Raw genomic sequence first — 23,264 nt, forward strand, 5'->3', positions numbered from 1 at the left:
GTTTCCTCCCACAGTCCAAAGACGTGTTGGTTAAGTGGATTGGCCATGGTAAATTGCCCCTTAGTTCCAAAGATGTGCGGGTTGGGTGAGGTTACAGGAATTGGGCAGGGGAGTGGGCCTAGGTAGGGTGCTCTTTGAGAGAGTTAGTGCAGTGTCAGTGGGCTAAATGGCCTCCTTCTGCATTGTAAGGGTTCTAAGAGGTGTGGCTTCCAGAGCAAAGTTTCCCGGTATCTTTCCCCCTCCCCCGTCCTCCAACTCATTGAGTCTAAATTGAAGTTCCTCATGTCACAGACTCTTACTACCGGTGTGGTTGCCATGGATTACATTGACATCCATTAACCCCAGGGAGTGCAGCTGCAACACATCACCTGCCCTTTATTGAGTTTTAATTAGCTAATTAATTATTTTCTTAATGCCTCCCTTCACCACCACTCAATCTACTAATTTAAACCTTGGTGATACAATAAACCATAAATAATACAGTAAATTCCCCAGTCTCTTACTTCCCTTCTGTTTGCATTTCTTAATTAATTATAAAGTAGCTACTTAAAGAGTACACCCCCCACCTAATTTTTAGCTATTTACGTATACGTCCAAAGAACAGTTACTCACCAGCCAATCAATCTATGGTTTTCCTGTGATATACCTGTTTATTTTTTTCAAACCCAGTCAGTTCCTGAAAGCTCCCAATTCTAGATGCTTCCACAAAGGTCAGGGTTCCCCTCAACTCCCTGAAGGTGAAAGCCCCAAGTTGCTCCCTGATTAAAGGTGCTTCCACACAGGTTGGTAGTATGGTGGCCTTGTGGATAGCACAATCGCTTCACAGCTCCAGGGTCCCAGGTTCAATTCCGGCTTGGGTCACTGTCTGTGTGGAGTCTGCACATCCTCCCCGTGTCTGCGTGGGTTTCCTCCGGGTGCTCCGGTTTCCTCCCACAGTCCAAAGATGTGCAGGTTAGGTGGATTGGCCATGATAAATTGCCCTTAGTGTCCAAAATTTCCTTTAGTGTTGGGTGGGGTTGCTGGGTTATGGGGATAGGGTGGAGGTGTTAACCTTGGGTAGGGTGCTCTTTCCAGGAGCTGGTGCAAACTCGATGGGCCGAATGGCCTCCTTCTGCACTGTAAATTCTATGAAAAGGTCCATTCCTCTCTACTCTCTGAAGGTAAGTTAAAAGTGCCGGCTGCTATTGATGCAAGTGCCCCATGCATCGTAACCTGTTTTTCCCAAACCAATCGTTGAACCACGCATTCAAGGTAAACTTTACGCTATAATGATCATTGTTCCCTAAATGTTCTCCTACTGACACTTGGATCCACTTGGCCTGACTCATTCCCAAGAACCAGATCTCCTTTCTAGTTGAAGTGGAAACATATACGGCTGTAGAAAATGTTCCTGTGGAGCTCTTGAGTCTTTCTGTCCTTTACAATACCACTATCCGCAGTCTATATTTGGGTAACTAAAGTCCCCCAATATAATTTGAAAATTAATTTGTGGGATGTGGGCATCACTGGTTAGGCCAGCATTTATTGTCCACCCTGAATTGCCCTTGAACTGAATACGTCATTTCAGGGGGCAATTAAGAGTCAACCACATTGCTGTGGGTAAGAAGTCACAAGTAGGCCAGGCCAGGTAAAAACGGCAGGTTTCCCTCCTTAAGATGATTTTTAACAACAATCAACAATGGTTTCATGGTCGTTGTTAAACTTTTAACTAGCCCAGTGACAATATCACAATTACCCTCCAGATAGATTTTGCACCTTTCTCTAATTTATTTTCTGATTAGTTGGTGGTTTATAAATTACACAGAGTGATGAAATTACACTTTCTGTGTTCGTCAGCTCCAGCCAAATAAATTCTGTCTTTGACCCCTCTGGGACATCCCCTTTCTCCAGCACAGCAATGTTCTTCTCAATCAATACGGCCACCCTCCCCCTTTTCTTCCTTCCCTATCGTGGAAGTGCTGGGTTCCCAAAGACTGCCGACCACGGACTTGTAACAAACAATAGTTTATTCACTAGCTGAGCGGCTGTTCCATGTTGGTGCTGTGCCCATGCTCCGGAGAGAAATCCCGCACTCCCATCACCTGACCTCTTAAGTAATCGCATCATCACGTGTCGACTAGATCCCTACATAGTCCTGGAACCCTTTGGTCACACGCCCTGAGTGTGTGCTTGAACCGGTTGGCTGTGCTCTAGATGTTCTCGGGCTGTGGTGTCCTCAGTATGGACCACCTGGAATGCTCCATTGGCATGCCAAGTGGCTTCAGGACTTGTTGTGTAGGCCTCTGGAGGGGCCTCCATTTACACTGATTCAGGGGGCCTGTGCTGCAGACTGAATGGCTGGGGTACTGTGGCTTCTGCTGGTGCTGGTTCTGATACCTGTAGTGGGTGACCTGGAATTCATTGATAGTCAAGGCTGTGTGAGGGCATTGGTCAAGTGCAGCTGCTTCCCATGTTTGTGGACGACGCTGGGATTGTAGCATTGAAGATGTGGCATTATGCGCTGCAGTGGTACAGACGCAATGTGGAGAGGCTTCTTTTAAGGTAGTTTGAGTGGTTGATGATCTGTTTCAACAGTTGCAGGACGACCATATATGGAGTCTTACGATTTCTGTCAGGCGAAAACTAAAGCAAGAAGCCCCTTTTCGCTCTGTGCATAATGGGTATCAGTGTCAGTGAGGGCCCTTGATGCAAAGGCCTGCCATTTTGGATGCAGACTTTGCCAAGTCTATGCTGGGAAGTGTCTGCTGACATAAGTACAGGTGGGCAGCACGGTAGCTTTGTGGTTAGCACAATTGCTTCACAGCTCCAGAGTCCCAGGTTCAATTCCTGGCTTGGGTCACTGTTTGTGCGGAGTCTGCACTTTCTCCCCGTGTGTGCGTGGGTTTCCTCCAGGCGCTCCGATTTCCTCCCACAGTCCAAAAATGTGCAGGTTAGGTGGATTGGCCATGCTAAATTGTCCTTAGTGTCCAAAATTGCTCTCAGTGTTGGGTGGTGTTACTGGGTAATGGGGATAGGGTGGAGGTCTGGGCTTGGGTAGGGTGCTCTTTCCAAGAGCCGGTGCAGACTCGATGGGCCAAATGGCCTCCTTCTGCACTGTAAATTCTATAATAAACGTCAAAGTATTGTAATGCCAGTGGGGCTGAGCTTGCTTGTTTGAGACTGTTGAAGACCGGCTGTGTGATGTTCCTACCAACAGCATTTGACATCTTGTTGGAAGAGCTAGTGAGGAGGTCCAGTGACCTCACTTTAACTTAGGATGAACTTCGAAAGATCATTTCTCATACCAAGGAAGTGCTGTAAAGTGTGCTTTCCCACGGGGATGACCATCTGTTGTTTTGACTGGATCTGGCTCCATGTCATCGGCTGTGAGTAAGTGACCCACATGCTGAGCCCGTGCAGAGTTAAGCTTCAGCTGTATGGTCCTGATTCTTTCTCGGACAAGACGAAGACAGACATCATGTTCTTATGGTACGATCCCCAAACCACAATGTCACCAACAATGATTTTGCAGGGTTGGTCTGCAGAGAGTTGCTCCATGGACCGCTGGAGGATCGCACTGCCAGTGGAGATCCCATAAGGCATATGAAAAAAACAATATCTGCCTACGGAGACATGAATGTTATAAGTTTGGAAGATTCCTCATCCAGCGGGATCTGGACGAACCCAAATTTCACATCCAGGATGCTGAGAACCTTGGCGTTAGACTTGTCTGCATTTAGCAGAGTTAGACCTGTCCCACCGTCTTCGTAGGGTGAGGAGGTCTGTGCAGAACCTTGTTTAAGTACACTGGATCAATGCAAATACTGACCGTCCCATTGCTGAAACCCATTCTGTGGCCTGGTCTACAGGAGCTATGATACCCGCTGTCACCACCCGGTACAGCTCAATGGCTACTTTCTGCTTCATGGTTATTGGTGATCTTCTCGGAACATAAACTGTTGGTGGTACCAAGCCATCTAATCTCTTATGGAAATTACCGGTAGCTCACGAATGACACAGTTGAAGAGGTTTTTGAACTCTATGATTTCTGGAGCTTGAAGTTGCAAAGCATATACCACTGGGCCAAGTTAGAGCCCCAGTGTGATGTTGTTGAAAAGGCCTTACATTCTGGTTGACGATATGAACCTTGAAACTGCCCCGTGTGCAATGGAGAGCGGCAGCACCTTCCGTGTGGACGGTTTATATACCATAGGCCACGGGGTTAACCTGGGTATTAGGGTCCTGTGCTGAATATGGGTCTAGTTCCCGCAGCATTCGACTGTGCAACACATTACACTTTGCTCCTGTGTCTACCTTTATCTTCAGTTTTAGCGTTGCTGTAAATCATGTTCAGGCTGGTGAAGATCTCTCCCTTCTCTGTGACCTGTGTTGACACTCTCCCAGTTAGAGTGTTGTTGGAGGCTCAGTGGTTTAGTTGCTCTGACCGAGATCCAGTTAATTCACTTTGTTGCCACTCCTAACCTTGGAGACCTGGCTGCAGGTTGGCTCTTGTCAAAAGAAAGCTGCTGCGACTTTGATCTGCAGAATTTTGCAAAGTGACTCCACTTTTCACACTTGTTGCAGCATTTTATCATCATCACAGGGCAGTTTCAAGGTTATCATCAGTTTATCATGTGTCAAACATGCTGCTACACCTCTGGGACTGTAGCGGTTCAAGAAGGCAACTCGCCACCACCATCTGAAGGTCAACTAGGGATGGGCAATAAATGCTGGCCGAACCAGCGACGCCCACATCCCGTAAATGAATTTCTAAAAAATGTAAATGCTCTGTTCTGAGGGCTCTGGCCAGCACAGTTGGAGCAGGGCGTGCCCTGCACTGCAAAAACTTCAGTTTCCTGCCTGAACTCCTGGCTCTTCTCTGACTGTTTGTCAAGCATGCAAATCCTTGTTTGTAGTGTTAAATCTTTCTCTCGCAGAGGCTGCTTGCGAACTAGGTCGCTGTGAACCCCGTAGACAATTCAATCCCTGACTAACTCATCAGGGAAAAGTGCCAAATGCACATTTCTTTACCCAGTTTTTCGAAGTGTATGATTCTATCGATTCAAGAGTTTAGCATTTGCCTGCCACGTGTTATGTTCGCTGCTGGCAGGCAAACATTCTTAAATGTTTTTGGAATTATTTTGGGGTCCTCTTTCTCCTCCATTTGAAACACTAAAGACTCAAACTTGGGCGGAATGTAGCACAGTGGTCAGCACTGTTCCTTTTATAGCTCCAGCGTTCCAGGTTCGATTCCCGGCTTGGCTCACTCTGTGCGGAATCTGTACGCTCTCCTCATGTCAGCGTGGGTTTCCTCCGGGTGCTCCGGTTTGCTCCCACAGTCCAAAGATGTGCAGGATAGGTGGATTGGCCATGCTAAATTGCCCTTGGGTTAGGTGGGGTTACTGGTTTACGGGGATAGGGTGGAGCTGTGGGCGTAAGTGGGGTGCTCTTTCCAAGAGCCAGTGCAGACTCGATGGGCCCAATGGCCTCCTTCTGCACTGCACCGTAGATTCTATCACTCTAGATGGCCTCAGAAGCGGGTAGATTTAGTAAGGTGTACGCTTGCACCTTTTTTGGATTTATCTGATAATCCAGCACCGCAATGTATACGCCACTCATTTTCAAACTTGGCCCAATTGTCTGCAATATTTTCATCAAATGTGAGCAGGTCGATGTGGCAAAACCCATGTGCTATACTGTACTTCACACCATGTGCTAACACTTTTGACATTCTGAAAACCATGCTTTTGTCCTTTGACACCACCTATCTCACCTTTTCATCTGCATTTGGAAAATTAAATTAAACTATACAGAATGTACCATATTTCTCTGTCCTGTTATTTACAGTCAAACATTACCAGCACCAACTCCTGACACCATGTGGAAGTGCTGGATTCCCAAAGAGTGGCAACCAGAGACTTGCAACGAACAATAGTTTGTCTGGGCAGCACGGTGGCACAGTGGTTAGCATTGCTGCCTCACAGCTGTAGGGACCCGGGATTGATTCTGACCTTGGGTGACTGTGTGAAGTTAGCACATTCTCCCTGTGTCTGCATGGGTTTCCTCCGGGTGCTGCGGTTTCCTCCCACGGTCCAAAGGTGTGCAGGTTAAGTGGATTGGCCATGCTAAATTGCCCCTTAGTGTCCAAAAGGTTTGCTGGGGATACAGGGATGTGGCAGAGGCGGAGGCCAAGGTGGGGTGCTCGTTTGGAGGGTCAGTGCAGACTGAATGGCCCAACGACCTCCTTCTGGACTGTCAGGATTCTATGATTCTATTCTATGATTCTATGAATAATTTTTTTAAGAGTACCCAATTATTTTTTTTCCAATTAAGGGGCAATTTAGAGTGGCTAATCCACCTAACCTGAACATCTTTTGGGTTGTGGGGGTGAAACCCACGTAGACACCGGGAGAATGTGCAAACTCCGCACGGACAGTGACCCAGGGCCAGGATTCGAACCCAGGTCCTCAGCGCCGTAGCCCCATTGCTAACCACTGAGCCACCGTGCTGCCCTTGAATAACCAGCTGAGCAGCTACTCCATGCTTGTACTCTGCTTGCATTCCAGGGAGAACTCCCGTGCTTCTGTCACATGACCTCTTCAGTAACTGGGTCATAGCAGCATCACGTGACCACTCGGTCTACACTAACCTGCCTAAACACACTGTACTCAGGAATATTTAACACCCAGTCTGGTCTTTCTTTGATCCAGACCTCTGTCTTAGACACAAAATCATATTCTGACCTCAAGCCCTAATTTTAATTGCTCTACCTTCGATGGCTGTGCTTTCAGTTCCTAGGCCCCAAACTCTGGAATACCTTTCAACATCTCTCTGCCTCTCTACCTTACTGTCCTTTCAATGGCCATAGCAGGAAATTCACTGGAGGCAATTGATGGACAACGTAAAATGACTTGAATTTCAGTTCCTCGATGTAGGCAGAAGCATTGAGAATGTTTGGGGGGGGGGGTTCCTCCCCACCAGAAATGCTGCTGAACGAATTGGGCAGATGGGAATCTCATCCCACCTGCTCTTCCAACAGTATCACCGATCAGAAAACTATCTCACGCCATAATATTGGGACACAGTTCTTTGAGGGCACCCAGCGGCAAGAGGAAGCCCGGAAAAGGATCGCATGAAAGGAATACCAGCGATCTAGAGTGCAAGGACCGATCCCACCTTCCGGAAACACCTGCCACGTGTGCCGTCGACGGTGTGGCTCCGGGCTCATAAGCCACACAAGGACTCGCCGAACCCATGACCAGTAACACGGAGGTTCGTAGGTGGACAATCATGCTCATTAGCCAGTGATAACCGAAGATTTTAATTCCAATGTTTACTCGATTGTTTTACCACTTCCAATTTAGTACTGAAAATAATTTTAGATTTAATTTTGGCTCCATCTCCAATTCCAATCTTCATTTGACTTCATAAGAAATTTAGTCCAAATTTTATTCTGTCAAAAGTGCAACTTTATTCGACAAGTGTTGATATATTTTAGTTGATGGAAAAACTGCAAATATCAAAATGATTTTTAAAAACTTTTGAATTTGTGAGATGGCCCCTGATCTGCGGTTTATTTTCAGCATTGTTTTGTTAATGATTTTCACTTAATTCTCTTGCACTGTAGACAACATGTTGGCTAGAATTTCCTTCTCACTCACAATGTAGGTCTTGCACACCAGGTTAAAGAGGTCAGTCTCAGCTTGATGTTGGAGATCCTCCGAATGTTCCTGTGCAAAGACAAACCCCAGTCCCTGTTATCACACAATAATAACATAGAAACTGTGAGCAGGAGGAGGCCATTCAGTCCTTCGAGCCTGCTCCACCATTCATTATGATCATCCAACTCAGTAACCTGTATCCCCCCCCCCCCCCCCCCCCCCCCCCCCCCCCCCCAATATCCTTAGATCCTTTTAACCCTAAGAGCTATATCTAATTCTTTTGTGAAAACATTCAGGATGATGTTTGGGAGACTTATGGGCTGGATTCTCCGTCGGCGGGATCCTCCCATTCGCTGGCAGCACACTCATGCCTGCTGATTTCCCGATGGTATGGGAGTGCCCACAAAGGGAAACACCATTAACCAGTTGGCGGGACGGAGGATTTCGCACCAAAAAAACGTGTGCGGCGGGGTGGAGAATCCTGCCCTATGTTCTTCTGCTGGAGGAGAATTGCAACTGATTTACAATCCTCCCGGGAGTGCAAATTGGATGTAATTCCAGATGAGCCCAGCCTAGGGACAATGTGGCGTGCTAACCCACCAGGCCGATTGACAAAAAACATGCTGCTTTTCCTGTCCAGAACCACACTTAGTCTTCAGTGTGGTTGCTCAGTGTGGTCTTCAGTGCTTTGCCCAGGATGGTGTTGAGCTTCCTGAGTGTTGTTGGAGCTGCACTCATCCAGGCCAGTGGAGAGTATTCTATTCCACTCCTGAATTGCACTTTGTAGTTGGTGGACAGGCTTTGGGAAGTCAGGAGATGAATTACTCACCACAGGATTCCTAGCCTTTGCTCTTCTAGCCGCAGTAATTAAATGGCTAGTCCAGTGTTAGGAAAACAAAGGTAGTTTTAAGGGATTTTAAAGTTTTAGTCGGTTAACTTTGGTAGCTGTTGAAGATAGGTAGGGAGAGAGAAGATAGCTCCCACAGTTCTGCTAGAAACAATTGGTTAAGAACACTAGGGTAGCACCGTGGGTAGCACTGTTGCTTCACAGCTCCAGGGTCCCAGGTTCAATTCCTGGCTTGGGTCACTGTCTGTGCCAAGTCTGCACGTTCTCCCCGTGTCTGCGTGGGTTTCCTCCGGGTGACAAGTCCCAAAAAACATGCTATTCGGTAATTTGGACATTCTGAATTCTCCCTCTGTGTACCCGAACTGGCGCTGCAATGTGGCGACTAGGGACATTTCACAGTAACTTCATTGCAGCCTTAATGTAAGCCTACTTTTGACAATAACGATTATTATTATAGTGAGGGAACATCTCTCTTGGCGTTGCTAGAAGAAAAGCCAGAACATAGAGTAATGGTTAAAAAAACAAGTGCAGAGATCTGAAGAGCAGCTAGTTAAGAAAACCATAGAAATGAAGAGAAGTTTCCAAGAAGGCTGAGATGCCAGAAAAATATGAAGTGATTTTTAAATGTTTGTGAAATTTTACGTCAGTCTGTGGAACAGGAGTTGAAATTACTATGGAAATAGGTGGCTGGATATGAGGATTATGTGAAAACAGTCCAAAGAAAGAAATCATAAAATCCTGGACTGGATTCGCTGTAAAAAGTGGAGTGGAAGCTTTTTTAAAAAAATGTAATTTTGAAAGCTTCGATTGGATTTGGAATTCACACAACTAAAGAAAAGTATTATTATGATTTCTAAACTTGTTTTTGGGGAGTGGAGTTTGGAAATTCTCATGTGATCATCATTGGGGGGGGGGATTCTGAAGAGAAATCCACAAACACTGACATGGGTTCAGAGCTGAGTATGTGTATTTGACCACAATCGTCTGTGTGCTTAAAAGAGACTTTGTATTAATTAAACCACTGTAGATTAAGATGTAATTTGCAATTCACGTTAATCCTAAAACATGTGTGTAATCGTTAAGCTAAGGGGAGAGTAATGTACTGTATTATAATCCAATGTTTTCATGTTGGTGTTTGTCTTGCTGTTAAAACTAATTTGGGGCTCTGTTCCTGCAGGTTTTATGAAAAACGTATTTGAGCCAGAGTGGTTGGGATCTTCCCATCCAGTTATAACATCAACTGGGATTGTAACAAAAGTTGAGTTGTTTTAGAACATAGAACATAGAACATAGAACAGCACAGAACAGGCCCTTCGGCCCTCGATGTTGTGCCGAGCAATGATCACCCTACTCAAGCCTAACGTATCCACCCTATACCCGTAACCCAACAACCCCCCCCTTAACCTTAGTTTTTAGGACACTACGGGCAATTTAGCATGGCCAATCCACCTAACCCGCACATCTTTGGACTGTGGGAGGAAACCAGAGCACCCGGAGGAAACACACACACACACGGGGAGGACGTGCAGACTCCGCACAGACAGTGACCCAGCCGGGAATCGAACCTGGGACCCTGGAGCTGTGAAGCATTTATGCTAACCACCATGCTACCGTGCTGCCCCTTTAAGAGAGTGATGAGTGGGCAGCACATGATGGAAACTAATTAAATCCAGCAGAACCAAATTGCACGATGGGAACCAAGGAAAGAAGGTTTTAGAAATTTTCTAGAAAGAAATGCACCAACTGTTGAGTCTTTTTGGGAGTGTGAACAAAATACTTGAATACAATCTGATCTGACTGGCTTTTAAACAACATATCTGATTCATATGAATAGCACAACAGAAATTTACTAATATCAATTGTTTGAGATATGTACAGTTCTTACACAAAAATATAACATCTCTTACCCCGTTGATCAGGATCCATGGGACATAATTATGAGGTGGTTCCAGTTCATTTGTCATTTGAGCATTTTGATGCATCAACTCATTTCCCTGATCCCCGTTTACACAGTCACTAATGGTATCCCACAACACGGCTGGTGCATGCGTTTGCAAACACTGTGGAATTAAATGGTTTCCCAGAATAAAACAGGTGCACATTGGTAAGGTATATTAGACTGAATCATTGTAGCCACATTGATGGCAGCAGGGTAGCACTGCTGCCTCAGAGCGCAAGGGACCCGGGTTCAATTCCTTGGGTCACTGTCTGTGCCGAGTTTGCACATTCTCTCCGTGACTGCGTGGGGTTCCTCGCACAGTCCAAAGATATGCAGGTTAGATGGATTGGCCATGCTCGATTTCCCCTTGGCATCCTAAAAGGTTAGATAGGTTTACTGGGTTTCGGGGATAGGGGGCGGGATTCTCCCCAACCCAGCGGGGCGGGGGGTCCCGGCGCTGAGGAGTGGCGTGAACCACTCGGGCGTCGGGCTGCCCCAAAGGTACGGAATCGTCCGCACCTTCAGGGGCTAGGCACGCCGCGGAGTGGTTTGCACCCCGCCGTCCAGTGGGTAAAGGGCTTGGCGCCACACCAACTGGTGCCGATGGGCCTCCGCCGGCCGACGCGAGCTGACGTCATCCTGGCGCATGCGCGGGAGGGTCCATGTCCGTATCGGCCATCGCGGAGGACCACAGCGGCCGATGCGGGCGAATAGAGTGCCCCCCATGGCACAGACCCGCCTGCAGATCGGTGGGCCCCGATCGCGGGCCAGGTCACCGTGGGGGCACGTCATGGGGCTAGATTCTCCCCCCCGAGAACCCCAGAGGCCGCCCACAGAGCTTGGACCCGCCGGTAGGGACCAACCTTGATTTACGCCGGCGGGACCCTCGTTAAACAGGTGCGGCTTCAGCCCATCGTGGCCCGGTGAATTCGGGCGGCCACAGGGCCCATTGAGTCGGGCCGCTCCCCGCCATTCTCCGAGGCGGGTGGCGCGATTCACGCCAGGGCGATTTTTGGGGGGCTGGAGAATTTGGAGGACGGCGGGGGTGGGATTCACGCCGATACCCGGCGATTCCCGCCCAGGGTTTAGCGTCCAAAAATATTTGTTAGATAGGTTTACTGGGTTTCAGGGATAGGGTGGGGGAGTGGGCCAAGGTAGGTCATTTCAAACTCGATGGACCAAATGGCTTCCTTCTGCACTGTAGGGATTCTATGATGAACGCTAACAGTTGGCTTTGTTTTAACTGGTTCTTTGCCTTTTGTGAGCCCTTAACATTTATAGGCCTGTGTCTCGGTAATGTTACTCACCAGCTGAGCTTCAGTAAGGGCTGAGGAGGCAGATTCCATGCAGCAAATCACTGGCATATAACTTGTAGCATTCTGAAGGTAATGCATCACGCAGCTCTGGACAAGCATAACCACAGTAAATTAACATTACAAAAAATAAGTGCATTTTTGCACTACCCCATTCTGAATGTGACATTTCGCCTTGGCAACTGGAAAATAAGATACCCCTGAGACAGATCATGATAGTGAACGATTCATAAAACAAGCAGAAAAGACAATTAGAGTTATTTCCTAAATTTAAAATTTATATGAGAAAATTAGCATTGTTTTTGAAAAAAGGGTGTCTGGATATTCAGCGAAGCACAAAAGAAGGCCATTTGGCCCATTGTCACTGCACCAGCTCCCCAAATGAGCATTCTGAGTTAGTGCCTGGGTCCTTCGTACCACAGCGACCTATACCTGCTGAAATTGGAAGAGGGAGATTCCACAATAATTCCTCCCCTCAACAGTCCTGAGAGGGGTGATGATGAGCAATGGGTAGGGGGGGGGAGGAGGAGAAGAGAAGGGAATAGAAGCATAGAGAGAGGAGGGTATGAGGTAAGGAGGGCTAGGGCTGGAGGGTAGAGGGGCAACAGTGCTAAGGTGAGAGAGGTCCCAGTGGAAAGGGAGAGGGTCAGGACAGGAGAGATGTACAAGGTGAGCATTATCAGGTTTGTACTTCATCTTTAGATATATTGAATGCCTTTTAAAATAAACTTTTGGCATGTGGGTATCACTGGCCAGGCCAGCATTTATTACCCATCCCTAATTGACCTTGAGAAGGTGTTGGTGAGCTGTCGCCTTCGACCACTGCTGTCCATGTGGTCTCCGTAAACAAACAGTGCTGTTAGCGAGAGAGTTCAGGGATCCTGACCCGGTGACTATGGAGGAATGGCAATATATTTCCAAGTCAGGGCGTTGAATGGCTTGGAGGGGAATCTCCAGCTGGGGTGTTCCTATGTGTTTGCTTCTCTTGTTCTCCTGGATGGTAGTGGTCATGGGTTTGGAATGAACTGCTGAAGGAACCTTGGTGGGTTCCTGGGGGTGAATATTTGTGGAAGGGATGCCTGTTTAAAAAAATAGATATAGTTAAAGTAATTTTTATATTTGTCTGTGGACAGTAGAAATAAGGTATACGCTTAAGCTGAACGTGGGTTTCTAGATTTGTGTGCTAAGAAAGGGTTAAAACTTCAGGTGGCTTCATGCTAAAGAAAAGTGCCTGCATGTCTATAAGTTTTAGTTTCACTTTAGACTTTGCCTGCATTGTAATTAAGGGTTTGCAAATCAATTACAGAGGTAAAAATATTTAAGCAATTGCTTAGCAACAGAGGATTACACTGAAAAGTAGAAGCATTTGAGTTCAATTGGAACCAGGTATCTGAAGAAAGCAACTCTCACATAAGCTGCCAGTACAGGCAGAACAATACAGGGATGCAGGAAACAAGTCCCAGAAGCTAAAGAACAGCAAGAAATCAGGGAGTTCCAGGAAATTTAAAGAATAGAAATCTGGGAATGCTTTCCATTTAGTGAAGTCAGGAACCGAGAGAGAGAGAGAGAGAGAGAGAGACTCCCAATTAAAGACTGAACTGCGAAGTGCAGATCTGGAGACATCAGCTCGGGAGAAGCCAGACGTCCAAAGTGATTCTAAGGTTGATGACATCTTAATACAGCCTGTGAAGTAGTGGTGTTCTGTCGGCATGACTGGATACCTGAGAGATTGCACGGAAGCTTGAATGCACGTGGCAATCCAGGGCAGAAGAACACTGAAAGAAGTTGAAATCCTGGATGCGAATCCTTGATGAAGGCACCAGAAAAGAAGCGTGGTGTGGAAGATTTTAAGCTGTCTTCTTTGAGAGTGAACTTTGGAAACACTCATGTAGAAAGAACAGTTGACTCACAGCGGGACAAGCAACTGGAGGGGGGTGGGTGGGGGCAGATTTGATGAGTAATCTGTCACTGTTTAAGAATGGGGTGTGTCTGACCACATTTCGCCCATTGATTTACAGGCAGTGTGTGAGAACATTAGAACACGGTAGCATGGTGGTTAGCATAAATGCTTTACAGCTCCAGGGTCCCAGGTTCGATTCCTGGCTGGGTCACTGTCTGTGCGGAGTCTGCACGGCCTCCCCGTGTGTGTGTGTGGGTTTCCTCCGGGTGCTCCGGTTTCCTCCCACAGTTCAAAGATGTGCGGGTTAGGTGGATTGGCCATGCTAAATTGCCCGTAGTGTCCTAAAAAGTAAGGTTAAGGGGGGGGGTTGTTGGGTTACGGGTATAGGGTGGATACGTGGGTTTGGGTAGGGTGATCATTGCTCGGCACAACATCGAGGGCCGAAGGGCCTGTTCTGTGCTGTACTGTTCTATAAGATATATTTTGTAACTTACGTAATCCTTTATAAATCAGTGAAGGAATGATATATTATAGTTAATCTTTTCTTGCATAGTAAATGTTTTATTCTTTTGTTAAAAAGTTAATTGGCACTCCTTTGACTCCATTCATCCATATCTCTAAACAAAAAATAAAAGCTGTGAGCTAGGGTTCTGCTCTGGGACCTGAGTGTCCAATACTAACACCAGCTGGGATCAGGACAAAGCAGTCCACTTGATTGGCATTGTCCTGGATGGTGTTCATAGAATCATAGACTATACAGTGCAGAAGGAGGCCATTCGGCCCATCGAGTCTGCACCGGCTCTTGGAAAGAGCACCCTACCCAAGGTCAACTCCTCCACCCTATCCCCATAACCCAGTAACCCCACCCAACACTAAGGGCAATTTTGGACACTAAGGGCAATTTATCATGGCCAATCCACCTAACCTGCACATCTTTGGACTGTGGGAGGAAACCGGAGCACCCGGAGGAAACCCACGCACACACGGGGAGAACGTGCAGACTCCACACAGACAGTGACCCAAGCCGGAATCGAACCTGGGACCCTGGAGCTGTGAAGCAATTATGATATCCACAATGCTACCGTGCTGCCCTTCGAAGACCGTGTTGGTCTTCTCCTGTTGGAGTTGCATTCATCCAGGCAAGAGGGTGGTACTCCATCATATTCCTGACTTTTGCCTTGTAGATGTGGACAGACCAAGGAGTCGGATGAGTTCATCGCCCCAGGATTTCTCCCTTTTGACCTGCTCTGGTAGCCACCGTATATAGTCCAGTTCAATTGTTGGTCAATTTAACCCCCTAGATGTTGATAGTGAGAGATTTGCAAATGTTAATGCCATTGAATATCAAGGGATGATGGTTAGATCCTCTCTTGTTAGCGATGGCATTTGTGTGGCATGACTGTTATTTGCCACTTGGCAGCTGAAGCCTGGATATTGTCCAAGTCTTGCAGCATTTGGACATGGGCATGCTTCAGTATATGAGGATTCTCAAGCTCGCTGACAATGCTGCTCTCTCTGTCTCAATGACTCTCGGCCTCCATAATTATTGAATCTCCTACAACCACTAGACTGCATTCTACGCACACCCAGCCCCACCCCAACCTTCAACTCTTAAGGTGTTAACTCTTAACTCTTAAGGTCTGCACCCAAACACTTGTTTGGAAATCTGAAATTTACTTCCCTGAGATTCACAAGAATGAAGCCTGGAATGAAGAGCTTGTCGTATGAGGAACGGTTGAGGACTCTGGGTCTGTACTCGTTGGAGTTTAGAAGGATGAGGGGGGATCTTATTGGAACTTACAGGATACAGATGGAATTTAATACAGAGAAGTGTGAGGTGATGCATCTTGGCAGAAGGGAGGGAAAGGGACAATATTGACAGTTCTAAAGTGCATACAGAGGCAGAGGGACCTGGGGGGGGGGGGGGGCACAAGTCAGTTCATGTGTATAGACCTTTGAAGTGAGTAGAACATAATCAGAGAATGGTTAGTCACACATAGGAGATCTTCAGCTTCATAAATAGATATAATCAAGCAGGGGTTAGGCTGACTCTTTATAAAGCTCTGGGTGAGGCTACTGCGAGAGTATTCTATCCAATTCTGGCCACCGCACTTTGGGAAGGATGTGAAGATCCTTGTGAGGGTGCAGAGGGGATTTAACAGAATTATCAGGGATTTTAGTTATGAGATAAAGTTGGAGAATCTGGAGACATTTTTTCTTGAAGCAAAAGATATTGAGGGGAGATTTATTAGAGGTATGCTTGATTATACAGGATTTGAGAAGGTAGAGAGAGAAAAGTGGTTCTCACTCGCTGATGGCAAAGAATGGAGGAAACCGATTCATGGGAGGGGCAGTGAGAACGATCTTTACACAGCTTATGGTAATGATCTGGAACCTGATGCTTACAAGGATGGTGGAAGTAGAGATAATGAATTATTTTCAAAGGGAAATTGCATGGACCTTTTGAGGGAAATAAATTTGCATGGCTATGGGGATAGAGTGGGGCATTGGGACCGACTAGAAATGCTCTAACGATAGCCATCATAAAAATGATGGGCCAAATGGTCTTCTCCAATTCTTTTGGCTCTTTGTCAATGATTCTGTGTATGACTCTTTGACCTTAACAGGCTTGAGTTACTTTTTCCTGCACCTGTGTATCAGGCTCAAGGTGCTGGTTGGCCTCTTCCTGTTCATATGAGGAAAGTAAAGTCGCCATAGTTCCAAGTGTTTTCGAGGGGGAGAGCTGACTGGTGGTGACTTAACCCGAAGATCACTACATTTCCGCCGGGACGGGAATTGAACTTGCGCTGTTGGTCTTGCTCTGCATGATGAACCAGCCATTGAGCCGACTTGGGCCGCTTTTCTGTGATGTGCTTCAGGACAAGCTCAAACAGGCACCTAATTTGCATTTACAAAGGACTAACGCCAATTTCAGGTGTAACATTAGTGTTGGAAATGAGCATTCTCTCTCTCTGTCTGTTGTATGGAGGCTTGACAGGCTAATTAAAACGTGAGAAACAGACGCTGCACTGTTGAATTCAACGATTCAAATGACTGGATGATTTGCAATAAGATGTCACTGGACCTGGATGATGTTCCCTTGGCACTCGTTCTCTCCATGCTGACATCTGAACTGCCAACTCCGACCTTCTAGAATTTCCTGTGAATAAAAGTATTTGATATGTTTGCGAGTTTATTTGGAAACGGGAATGTACAAACACATCTTCACGCCGGCAAGATTTTCCGGGTCCGCCAACAACGCACCCCTGCCATGGGCTTCCTAGCCCTGTCGGGTGGATTCAATGGAAAATCTCATTGACAGTGATCGGACCGGAAGATCCCGCCCACCAGCCAATGGCGGGCCGCCACCCGCCACCAAGAAACATTCCGCGGGAAGGCTGGAGAATCTCGCCCAGGGCATCATCTGTCTCATCTACTTCCCGTATGTCGCCTTTCTAACATAAGGATTTAAGCAACATATTTTAAGTAATGAGATGTACCAATGGAATTATGTTTCTGTCTTTTGAAGGCTTTGTTCTGGTTTTTCCTTGAAGACCTCCGCATCTTCCAAAAGCCAGTGCTTGGAATTAAATTTTCTTAAGTAGAAAAATGAAGAGTGACATGACTTGGAATAGGAGGAGAAGTAAGGAAAGTGGAACCAAAGAGGATGCAAGAATACGAGGAGAAAATGAGGGGACAGATATAATGGGCAAAACCTTGTGAATCTCCCTGGAGCAGGAAATGAGGTGGGCAGGGACACTTTTTTAAAAATTGTCACAAGTAGGCATTCAATAATACTGCAATGATGTTACTGTGAAAAGCCCGAAGACACCACGGGCAGGATTCTCTCATCCCACGGCAGAGTGTTCACGCCGTCGTAAACACCGTCGCATTTTACGACGGCATCAACGGGCCGCTCCCAGCACTAATTCTGGCCCCTATAGGTGGCCAGCACGGCGCTGGAGTGGATCACGCCGCTCCAGCTGCTCATCCCGGTGCGCACTGGCGCCGGCGCCAACATTCGCATGCACGGTGGTGTCCTTCAACGGGCTGGCCCTGACGCAATGTGGCGCAGGACTACAGGGGCCGGCGCGCCGGCACATAGGAAATGAGTCCCCTAGCCAGAGAGGACGGTGGGCCCTAACGTGGGCCAGGCCTCATCAGAGGCCCCCCTCCCCCGGGTCGGTGCTCACGTCCCCTCACACCCCCCCCCCCCCACCCCAACGTGCAGCCACCACCCGACCCTTCCACGCTAAGTTCCCGCCGGCTGAGAGCAGGTGTGGACAGCGCCGGCGGGACTCAACGCTTCTGCGACGGCCGTTTGGCCCATCCTGGCCCGAGAATTGGCGGGCTGGCCGCGTAGAGCTGCCCACGACCGGTGCCGCGCCAGCCACGCCGGCGCTAATAGCGCCGAATCTCCGCTCTGTGGAGAATCGCGTGCCGGCGACAGTGCAGCGTGGCCCGGTCACACAGATTCTCCGGTCTGGCCCAGGGCTGAGAGAATCCTGCCCCACATTCCGGCACCTGTTCGTGAACACGGAGGGAGAATTCAGAATGTCCAAATTACCTAACTTTATTGAGCGGGAGACAAAATGTCAGATTCCCGACTGTGGGATGAAAATTGGTTAATCGTGATTTGCTGAAAAAAAGAGATATGCTGTCAAAATTGTCTTGCACTCATCAGATCAGATACACAAGAATACCAATTTTAAGAGAACCATAATTTTATACTGCATGAGAAGAAGCTTGACAGTTAACTCTTCTCTGGTGCATTCTCCATGGTAATGCCTCAACCAATCAAAGACTTTATTGAGCGGGAGACAAAATGTCAGATTCCCAACTGTGGGATGAAAATTGGTTAATCGTGATTTACTGAAAAAAAGAGATATACTATCAAAATTGTTTGTCTTGCACTCATCAGATCAGATGTGCAAGAATACCAATTTTAAAGAGAACTATAATTTGTCCTGCATAAGAGATTCAAACCAGGCAGGTTGAATCTGATTGGTCAAGGCAAAACCATGTGAATGAATGAGGAAGGTGGTTGAAGATGACAGGTGGCAGTTCAAGGGTAATGGGGGCAGCTCCAGTGTGCTGGAGGGTTGACCAATGGTGATGCGGGTAAGAACTAACACGAATAATGGTTAGTCAAGCGTGTTGGAGGGTGGGTTGGGGGTCACCAAAAGACAAGGGTTGAAGGACTGACATGCCAGTCAGAGTCACAACACCCTCATTGCATCCAGATTCCTTAAATATGGCTCCTGAGGGAGTGCTGCATTGTTAGTATGGTGCTTTCTTTCAAATGAGAGGCACAAGTTGGCCCCTTGGATGTGAAAGATCTCAGTCACTATGCCAAAGAAGAGCAGGAAAGTTATGCCTGTTGAGAGTCCTGGCCAATTTTTATTTTTCAACCAACATCACAAAAAAGTAAGATTATTAGGTTGTTATCACATTGTTAATGGTGAGAACTTGCTGTGCACACATTTAGCTGTCATGTTGCTCGCATTGCAATAGTGACTACATTTCAAAAGTACATCAATGCCTGTAAAATGTTTTGTGACGCCCCGAGGTCAAGAAATACGCGATTTAAACGCAACTCTTTTTTTTTTTTCCTTTTAAATGACAAAATAGTTTTACGGTTTTGGTTGAGAGATAAATGTTGGCCGGTGAGCAGGGAGAACTCCTTTACTCTGCCTTCAAAAGTGCCATTGCATTTAATTAAATTCACCTCGAGAGTAGGCATGGTCTTGGCTTAACATCTCATCCCAGTCACGGCCCTCTAATATTGGAATACTACGAGACATGCATCCCTCAAAACTAGAACATTCTACAGAAATAGGGATGACTAATTCCAGCCATTTAGATTTTTAAAAAATCTCTCAGCCGAGTTCTGGAACCCGGCAGCAAATGGCCTCACGTGGCTGGTGCAGGTTAGGTGGGGTTACGGAGATGGGGAGGGGAGTGAGCCTCGGTAGGATGCTCTTTCAGAGAGTTGGCGCAGACTCGATGGGCCGGACAGCCTCCTTTCCCTACTGTCAGGATTCTATTGTGGCATGAAGCCCCATAATATATGCGCTGTTAAGTGGCTGCAAGGCCAGCAGGGGGCCTAGTTTCATAGAGAAAAGCACCAACAAAAGCTAGCCTCCACTTCTCAAAACCAAAGGTGCAGGCTGGCTGCAGGAGATGTTGAAAGCTTCTGTCAACGTGTTCCTCAGAAGGAAGAAAGAGGAGCAATAGAACAACAGGCCAAAGAAAAGGCTCCTAGGTTCTCCAATGAAGGACGGGACGCATCAGTGAAAGTGGGATCATAATTCTACAGGGGTCAAGGAGGCCAACCGGATTTAAACTTCGACGGGAATGAGTCCAGAGGTCAATGCAAGGAATCTGATGTGAAGAACCTAACTACAGCCCCAGAAAAGATTCAATGACCCCATACGAGTGGCCAAGGTCATTGAATGCATCTACAAATGTCACACTGGACCCACCACGCCAGCAATCTTTCTCGTTGTTCAATGCACCATCCCTCATCCATTAACAACCTCGGTGTGTGAGTTGAGAGTGATGGGAGGAGTGACTCACTCTGGCAGAACGGAGGAGATCATTTATCCTTGTTCAGCATTGGGTGCATGTCCTCTTCTGCAGAGACCTGGTGCTTACCAGTGCTGGCACTGCTTCCCATTGCTTGCTTGTCTCCTCTCAGTGTGTGGTCAGAGGACATCAATACAATGCTCCACGGCAACCAGCAGCCTGATGAGGGAGGCCTCCGAAAATTGTGGGGCAGACGCCTTAGCAGCTATTCTCTGTGTTGGACCATGACGAAGTGGCTGGGGAGCACCTCGCTGATTGAAGTGCTCAGCTGATGGCAGGGTGGGTGAATCCGAGGCGACCCATCACAAAGGTGGCGTGGAACCCGCAGGGGAACCTTTTTTTTTCTAACGTCCCAAACATAAATACTACGCGAAAACCCGTCACCACTGCCGGTGGGCTAAACGGCCATTTTCTGTCTGTTACTGCCAAATTATGGGAGAACTCCACAGTTTGGGTACACTGAGGGAGAATTCAGAATGATCTAACAAGCACGTCTTTCGGAACTCGTGGGAGGAAACCGGAGCACCCAGAGAAAACCCATGCAGGCACGGGGAGAATATGTAGACTCCGCTTACAGCGACCCAAGCTGCGAATTGAACCTGAAACCCTGGCATTGTGAAGCAACAGTGGCACCCACTGTGCTACCATGCTGCCCAGAGTGCTGCCAGGAAAGCGCTGTGCAGTGATGGGCACCACCGAACCTGTTCCCACTGTCAATGGGTACAGATGGGTCATAATAAATTAAGAGTGTAAGAATAAGGGGCAGGACTGGCCATTTGAGCCTGTGAACCATCTCCACAGTTCAACAAGATCATGGCTGACCTTCTTCCTCAACTCCATTTTCCCAACTATTCCCTTATCTCTTAATTCCTTTAGAATCTTTTGTAAGGGGCAACAAAAGAAGTCCACACCTAGAAAAACAAAACTTTATTTTGTTTAACAGGTTAACTATTATGTAATCTCCAGGTGCCTGCCTGACCAACTCTATGCAAAGGCACACGAGCTGTGTTAAGCGTCTCCCACCCTCTTATCAAGCCAGCCATTATTCTACAAGCTCCATAAGGGCTGTGGATCATCCCTACCCCATTAGACCCGTGCTGGTTATAAACAGTATCCAAATACCCGGAGATCTAAGTCTATAATATTGTGATGACCCATGGGAAATATGGGGGGGAAAGTCATCTTTTCTTTTTGACCATTGTCCTCTTCATGAACAAAGTGAAACTGGGGAGTATTTCAAGAGGTGGTGGTAATTTGTTTCCTAGTTTTGACATCATCAGTCAAATAGGCATTAGTAAATACCTATGTGACTAGGTTCCTATGGGGGTGAAATTTGAAGCAAAGTGTAAATAGAAAGGTAATTGCATTATTGTCAGGTTCCAGCCTATCCTGTGGCAGGCAATTTAGAATACAAATTCTTTGAGAGGATCAGTGCTGTCAATAATTTTCATCTTTATCATTATTAAACAAATATAGAGAGAACGGAGAGCTGAGGTCCATTTCTCTAAAAGACATGATGGAGGGAGTGGCCTAGCAGGAGACGGGTTCTCAACCCTTCTGGAAAGTCCCGGATGTCTTGGAATTGGGGACTCGAGGGGGATATGGAGAGCCGGGAGTAAGAACAAGGGGAGAGTCTGGTAAAGTTGTGGAGCAATGCAACTTTGAAAATACAGAGATGGGTGAGAAAGCAGCTGTGATTTCTTCAGAGATAAGTGAATGTCTCAAGCTTAAAAAGATGCTTCATCCCCAGTCCTTTCTCTCTAATAGTGGTGTGCAAACTGCTGCCCGGCGTCCACATGTGGCCCATCTGAGTTCTGGATGCGGCCCACGCACGTTCACCACATTCCGCTGATTTCCATCTGCTTATGACTCGAGTGATAAAACAAGGGCGAGTGACGTGAGGTTTGTGCTGATTGCTCATAGCATTAACTGAGGGCCATGTGCACCCTTTGCGTCCAAAGTATGAATATTTATTTTGTGCTTAGAATTTGAAATTGACAATAATCCTCTAGATATATAAATGGTTAAGCGTTTTCTATAATTCATTGCGAAATATTTGGCATGCATTAAATGTATTTAATCTTTTTCATGGGTCATGGTGAGTGAACAACCCCGATTTCAATCTTGCGGCCCATTGAGATGAAGGAGGGCCAATCATGTGGTCCACCCACGAACCCAGGTTGCCCATCGCTGCTCCCGAGATATCAATCTCTAGTCGCTAGTTTAGCTCCTCAAATCAACTGTCTCCCAGTTCCAGACATCCACATCAACGAAGAGAGATAAGCAGTTGTATTTAGTTTGTAACATTTCCCCTTTGGAATGAATGTGTGGTTACTAACACCTGGAAATTAAACCTTGTAACTTGAACCTTCTGCACTGTTTGCCTATGATCAGCAAACATTGATCAGTGTCAGCTTGCCCTCTAAAGCGCTCTGTGTTTTTACAGTAATTTGTTTCAATTCTGAGCAAATTCTAATATAAAAACTGGAATAGATGCCAAGCAGGTTATATCATAACCTTCTGTTATTAATCAACGTACAGCATGTAGTCATCACTGGAACATGCCAGTCTGCTAAAAGAACAGCTGGGGACAGAAATAAAACCAAACAATTAACATAATATGATGTGCGATGTAGATTAGATGTCTGCCATCCATTCACTCCTACATAGTCCTTGTTTGCCAAACACACCATTCAAACCCTCTAGGTTTAGAGCAGCTGTTGAATAATGGGATGTCTTCAAGGTCCCCCAGCCATGCGATTCTCGGCGATGCGCCATTCGTTGGCGGTGGGAATCTCTGCTCCCGCCACTTACCAATGGGATTTCCCATTGAAGTCACCCCACACTGCCGGGAAACCCGGGTCAGGGGTGCATTGCCGGCGGGGACAAGGAATCCCAATGGCTTGAGAATTCCGGCCTATATTGACGAAAAGGAAAGACATTTAAAGCTAGAACTCCCGGGATGAGTAAAGACGTTGAGAATAAAACAAAACGGAAAAGGAGTCTTGAGATAAACCGTCAGGTCCATAATAAGAGA

General features: G+C 46.9%; 1 protein-coding gene across 2 annotated transcripts in view; it reads right to left on the minus strand.

Moving 5' to 3' along the window:
• LOC119953371 (gamma-interferon-inducible lysosomal thiol reductase-like) overlaps nt 1–23,264 on the minus strand; it is a 38,092-nt gene that overhangs the window by 6,132 nt on the left and 8,696 nt on the right. The window contains exons 3-6 of one of the 2 annotated variants that reach the window (XM_038777565.1): nt 16,725–16,799; nt 11,734–11,829; nt 10,395–10,547; nt 7,641–7,709 (exon numbers count right to left, since the gene is read on the minus strand). In XM_038777565.1, the coding sequence (XP_038633493.1) occupies nt 7,641–7,709; nt 10,395–10,547; nt 11,734–11,829; nt 16,725–16,799 (393 nt within the window). The remainder of the gene's footprint in view (nt 1–7,640; nt 7,710–10,394; nt 10,548–11,733; nt 11,830–16,724; nt 16,800–23,264) is intronic. The other variant, XM_038777566.1, reaches the window with a different exon arrangement.

This window comes from Scyliorhinus canicula, chromosome 18, assembly GCF_902713615.1.
Source record: "Scyliorhinus canicula chromosome 18, sScyCan1.1, whole genome shotgun sequence".
Classification (NCBI taxonomy): Eukaryota; Metazoa; Chordata; class Chondrichthyes; order Carcharhiniformes; family Scyliorhinidae; genus Scyliorhinus; species Scyliorhinus canicula.